This window comes from Impatiens glandulifera, chromosome 6 (genome assembly GCF_907164915.1).
Source record: "Impatiens glandulifera chromosome 6, dImpGla2.1, whole genome shotgun sequence".
NCBI classification, from domain to species: Eukaryota; Viridiplantae; Streptophyta; class Magnoliopsida; order Ericales; family Balsaminaceae; genus Impatiens; species Impatiens glandulifera.
Genome location: NC_061867.1, coordinates 7,993,063 through 7,999,758, shown reverse-complemented (window position 1 = coordinate 7,999,758; position 6,696 = coordinate 7,993,063). Strand labels below are relative to the sequence as shown.

The 6,696-nt window shown below is 28.6% G+C and overlaps 1 protein-coding gene across 1 annotated transcript; it reads right to left on the bottom strand.

Annotated features, from left to right (window-relative positions):
* Nucleotides 1-244: 244 nt before the first annotated feature.
* On the bottom strand, nt 245-637 carry LOC124943064. Its single transcript, XM_047483629.1, has one exon. The coding sequence runs from the start codon at nt 635-637 to the stop codon at nt 245-247; it is 393 nt and encodes a 130-aa protein (XP_047339585.1).
* Nucleotides 638-6,696: the final 6,059 nt, after the last annotated feature.

Here is a 6,696-nt window from a genome sequence, read left to right as displayed (position 1 = left end):
TTCATTTGGCATATAACTCCTTGCCTCAGCTGGACATCCCCACACCCTAAAATGACGTAAGCTGGGTTTACGCCCAGTCCAGAGTTCATAAGGTGTTTTGATTGTCGCCTTAGTCGGTACTCGATTAAGAATGTAGACTACAGTTTTGAATGCTTCCCCCCAAAAAATTTTGGCAAAGTAGTTTGACATATCATACTTCGAACCATATCTTTTAATGTGCGATTACGTCTCTCTACAACACCATTCATGCTAGGAGAACCAATAGGACTAACATGTCGTATTGAGCAGGAAGTGAGAGAAGGACCAATAGGACTAACATGTCCTCTGAAAGGTCTAACTTGAGTGCTCTCAGTTTCGAAGCGACATTGAACATATTAAGGATGTACTCCCTTATGTTTCCCTTCCCGAGATACCTCATGGTAATGAGTGACTTAAGAAAAGTACTCATTTCCGCCTTATTGCTTTTAGTAAAGCGTTTTTCTATCTCGATGAGAAATTCTTCAGCCTTAGTGATATCATCAGATATCGTACCCCGAAATATTTTTGGAATGCTTTTCTTTATGATCATCAGACTTAAACGATTAGACCTTTCCCACTTCTCAAACATCTGCCTTTGATCAGCAGTGTTTACATCCATAAGGGAGCAGGTTGGTCTATCCTTAATGCTAAGTCCAGATCCATACAACCCAAATGAATCAAAATGGATTCTTTCCAGTTCTTAAAAGTTGTCCCCCGATAATATGGGGACTGAATAGTTAGCAAATATGAAAGAACCAGATCCTGAAGTTAACAAAAAAATATAAACACTCACATTATTACAAATATTTAAATAATAAACAAATTATGGTTAACCCCATCGCAAGATACAAAACACAACATTAAAATCAAATCTTTGGATAATAATTTTAATTGTAAGCGGTACTCTTGTTGCAATAATAAAATCTTGACAATAAATTCTGTAAAACTAATAAATTTATCTTTAGATAAAAGTATAATCCACATGAAAACTTTATAACTGTCACAGATTTATTATCACGAGTATGTTTATATTTTTTCCAAGTATTGATCAACCTTTGGGTTAATCAATAAACGCATGAAATAAAAAAAATATACAATCATCCTTAAGAATTTAAATAAAACAATTACGAAGTAGAGGTCACTTTGGTGACATCTGAAGATGAAATTATTTTATTTAAATAGAATAAATATTATATTATTAATATTATTATCTAATTTAATAAAACAGATTATAATAATTCATTTCTTAGCCGTTAATATTATTAAATATAATATATCCTTATTTATTTAATCATAATAAAAAATATTATATTATCAATTTCTTATTTATTTTATTTTCTTATTAGAAAATATTATTTCCATATTTATCTTGTAGTTTAATAGTAATGATAATAAAAATAAAATAATATATTTTATTTATTATTAATTAAAAAAAATAATAAAAACAATCCATATTCAAATACGATCGTTATAAAAATTATCGATTCATAAATAGGATAGCTCTGATACCAACTGATAGAATGTTTATAATTATCCTAATCATTAATATAGACTATAATTATAACGTAGCGGAAGCGTACCTGAAGATGATTCCATTGTAGATCCGGATTGATCTGTTCTTTAAAGGAACGACCAGGTCTTCCAAGACTAAGTGTTATCCGTTCTCTTCTGATATTGACGGGAGAAATCAAAGTACAAGAAAACGGAAGAGAGTTGAGAGAGAGAGAAGGCGTGAGAATTCTTCTTTGAATCTCCCTCTCCTGTTTCTTAAATAATATTTGTCTTAAGGACCTAACCCTAGTTGAAGCCCATATATTGTTAAAGCCCACAATATAAGAAGGCCCAACATATTATTAATACTTGTTTTGTCACGTCACCAAATAAACAAATACTAAACGGGTATCTACAATTATTCATTTCATAATCATTAAACAATGACTTTAATCTAATAATATGTTCTACATATATATTTAAATCCAAAATCCAACAACATTATCATTTTAATTCTATAGATTTATATAATTATATGATATTAATTTCAAACTTAGAAATATTGTGATGTTTTTGTTGCATTTATATGAGTTTTAGGGATAGTATGATAGTGGTATATGTGGGTAAAAATTTGAATAAATTATATGTGTTTGAGGGATCGTGTGATTGTGGTATATGTGGGTACAGATTTGAATATATTATATGTGTTTGAATTGATAGTGTGATGGTGGTGTATGTGAGTAAAATTTGAATGAATTATATGTGTTTGTGAGGATAGTGTGATGATGATATATTTGGGTGCAAATTTGAATGAATTATACGTGTTTGAGAGAATAGTGTGATTGTGATATATGTGGGTGCAAATTTGAATTCATTATATGTGTTTGTTGGAGTTGTGTTATGGTATTATATATGGATGCAAATTTGAATTAATTATGTATTTGAGGAGATGGTGTGACGTGTTTGAGACAATAATGTGATGGTGGTATATGTGGGTGTAACTTTGAATGAATTGTATGTGTTTGAGAGGTTATTGTGATTTTAATATATGTGGGTATAAATTTGAATAAATTATATGTGTTTGAGATAATAGTGTGATGGTGGTATATATGAGTGCAAATTAAAATGAATTATATTTGTTTGAGGGGATAGTGTGATGGTTATATATGTGGGTGAAAATTTGAATAAATTATATGTGTTTGAAGAAATATTTTATTGGTGGTATATGTCATATGTGAGGGTAAATTTGAATAAATTATATGTCTTTGAAGGGATAGTGTGATGGTAGTATATATGAGTGTAAATTTGAGTTAATTATATGTGTTTGAGTGATGTTTCAATTTTATTGAATCAATTCTTTTTTCAAATTTTCAATATTATGTAAGATTCATAGAAAATATTGTTAGACGTGATTGAAATGTGTTTTATTAGTTAATTAGTTGGACGTGCATTGAAAGCACTCTTATTTTGGATGAGTTATCTTATTCCATTTTAAAAAAAAATTCCATTTGACATCTCTTGTAATAGTTCGAAACGATTTTCTATTAAAAAAATGCGTCTACAATATTTGTCATATTCTATATTTTTTCTGACTTATGTTGTATCATAGTTGATTAAGCTAAAACCATAGTTTTAAAATATGCGGTCGAACCGGCGGTTCAACCGGTCCGACCGCTAACCGGTTAGATAAACAGTCCGACTTCTAACTAAAATACCGTTTCTTTACGAACCGGTCAAAATTCGGTCAGACTGAACGGTTCAACTGAAAAGCCAAACCGGAATTTTCTGGTTCGAAAGGTTGTCTTCTACCTGATGTGTTTCTCTTTCTCTCTATCTATGATTGTGGCCGCTCCAGTCCGTTACAAATGGACAGGACAACCATTCTCCCCCAAAGACTACGATATCAGTTCTGGTCCGATTGGTTCCAAACTTGGCGACTTGTAATAACTCCAAGCAAATATCAAAGATGGATACGGCGGCCTATGACAATTTCGGGAAAATATCAAAGATAACTAGTGAGAGTGAGAAAAATGAAAGATGTAAATGAAAATATACAAAATTAAAAATATTAATAATAAATAAATTTATTATTAATTAAATTATGTTGTCAGTTATCATTTATCTGTTTTCAATCAAATCTATAATTAAAATCTATAATTAATGTGGATAACATTTTTTTTCTATTTCATCCTTACCATATTTCTTTTTTCCCATAACTAAACCGTTAATGTCATAATATTATAAAAAAATAGAAAACGTTCCGACTGGTAGAACCGTTAAGACCGGTATTCGTCTAAGAATCTGAAACGTGTTCCGGTTGACAAAAACCTTGATAAAAACGTTTATTGAGTTGATGGGTGACTTAATAATTAATTTGTTTAGCATATATTTTTTATAATAATTTTGTGAGACATATGTCCACACATATTTATTTTAGTTATTACTCTAGATATTTAATGAGGTAATATTTATTTATTTGTTTCTTATGAGCGAATAAATATAGTGATATGTGTGTGCATAAGTTTGGTTCTTTACATTAGGAATGCATCATGTTTTGTTATTCTCAATTTGATATATTTCTTATAACTCGTATCTCTAATATTCAATCATTTTATCATCTTAGTCAATAAAATTGAACTACCTAAACCAATCATCATATCGGTCCCTAAGCAAATGGAGAAGATGTTATTTATGTTTACTTCAATCATCAAAAAATAATTAAGAATGGAGAAACCTGGAAAAGAAACTAGGAAAACAACTATTGTGGAAGAAAATGAATTAAAGACAACTTATGAACACAATTATACTATCAATGCCCCCATGGTTTGTACTAATAACACTAATACTTTATCAGATGATACGCCTCCTTTGTTTATTTAAATCAATAAAAATGAAAAGTTTGTGTATATACATTGAAAATAATAGAAAATTTTGTTTACACAATATTCTTAGTAAAAATATTATTTATTTAATTCATAAAATAATTTTGATTTTTTTCCATAAAATCTTTATGAATTCATACAACTATCATCTTTAGAGGCTCCATATCAATTAGACTTATAGAATCATAACTGATGCAATTTTTATTGAGCCAAAGCTCAAGAACAACGGCCAATAGCTAAACATAATTACGATTAAATTTTTAAATTTCTTACGAATGCTCAAATAGACAATTAAAAATGATCATTTGATAAATTATTATCAAAGATCAACAAGTACAATGGCCGATCAATTCACAATTACAAAAGTTAATACTCGAGAGAGAAAAGTAATCGGTGAAAATAAAAAGTTGTTTTAAAATAAAGTTTTTGAACATACAAACATGTGGATAATTTTTCACGAACTTTAAAGACCTTCTTAGATCTTCGGAATACAATAAGAAACAAAGAGGGTAAGAGGTTGACCACGTAGTCGGGCAAAATGCCCCTTAGTAAGGTTATGAGTTCGGAAATGACAAAGAATTCAAAGTTTACTTACTTTTTAAGTTTAGAGTTATATTTCCTTCTAAATATTAACTCGTGATCTTTACGTTATAAATAAAATGATCTAACAAAATGAGTTGGTTAAAAAAAAATGTCTAAATTGTTATAAATTTTTCATCTCCAACACATGAATCAAATCATAAATTAATGTATATTAACATAAATGTTTAATTCATAATTTTATTTAGTATAATATTTATATCTAAAGTCATTTTTTACAATAAATTATATTATAGAGTGATTAACGTCTTAAAATTTTATTTATATTTTTGTTGTAATAAAAACATTTTCGTATACAATGCACCGCGTGCATTATTTACATAAAGGATATAATAAGCAATATATGTTGATTAATTTTTTTTATAATATTAGTGATAATTTATTAAGTATTTCACACATTAATTAATTATTATGATGTTTTTCGAATTTATTTTGTTCATATTTCATCACGTGGAATCGTCCTAATAATAACTATAATCATTCCTTTCAAACTATTGAATATTGATTTTATCTTTAAATCATAACATTCTTAATAAAAATTAAAGTTAAAATTTTTAATTTCCTAAACAAGAATATTAACTTGAAATTGTAGTTCCCTCATTATAAACCTAATAAATTATTATCATTTTAAAAAAAAGGACTTGATTAAACTTAAATACATCATAAAACTAATATTGATAAAAAAAGAAAAAGAAATTAAATAACACACTATACGACCTTTATTTATTTTCTCCTCTTAATTATATACGATTCAAAAGATAAAGAACATGTTCAACGAACAACAATATTACAGTATTTGTAGAAAATATAGTCCTTGTCGTAAAAACTTGCATCTTTGTGTTTGTAGTTTCCTGCACCATAACCCTCCTACTTGCAAGCGGCAACACATTTTTTTTTTCTTTCTAAAAGTGCAACTTCCCCTAAAAGTGCCCTAAATGTGCGCATCTTCAATCTACAACTCCACAATCGTTTGCCAACTACATCTGAACCCATTATATACGTTAGAATATAAGATAATAAATATTATCTTATATTCTAACATCCCTCCTCAAACTCAAGATGAAAAACGCTTAAATAACTTGAGGTTTAAGTCGAGATGTTGAAATATTGATGATGTATTCTTTAAGCTTTAGATTCTCGTGAGCTCCAACAAGTTATAGGATGGCAGTTTGTTGACGGATAAACCAACGAAGAGGTAGAATCCCATGAGAATTGAATGGTGGATTGAAACAATAACCGAATGAACTCCAAAGTTATGCATGAGTCTCGAGATTCATCCAACTACGGGATGACAGTGTGTTGCATAAAAGAAAACCAGCAAAAGAATGTATGTAGAATCTCATGGGAATAGAATACGGGATAAAACAACAACTGAAAAACTCATTCTAACAAAAGAATGGAAGTGTGTTGACTAAATAACCAGTAAAGAAGCACATATAATTGAATTAAGACCAATAAAAATATGGACATTGACTACTAGAATAAAGCAACAACTGAAAACAAAACTTAGAGAATATGATTGTTGAAGAGAATAAGAACATCAACATAATTATTTGAAAGAAAAAAAATATTATTAAAAGATAATAATAATTAATATAGAATTATTAGAGTCATACATCAATGACTAAAGTAACCATTGATGGAGGCAGCGAAAGACTAGATTTTGTAACTAAAGAAATTTTTTTCTATGATACCATGTTAGAAT

Excerpts from the sequence above, each read along its gene's own strand:
- LOC124943064 (XM_047483629.1), bottom strand. The coding sequence starts at position 637 with ATGGATGTAAACACTGCTGATCAAAGGCAGATGTTTGAGAAGTGGGAA.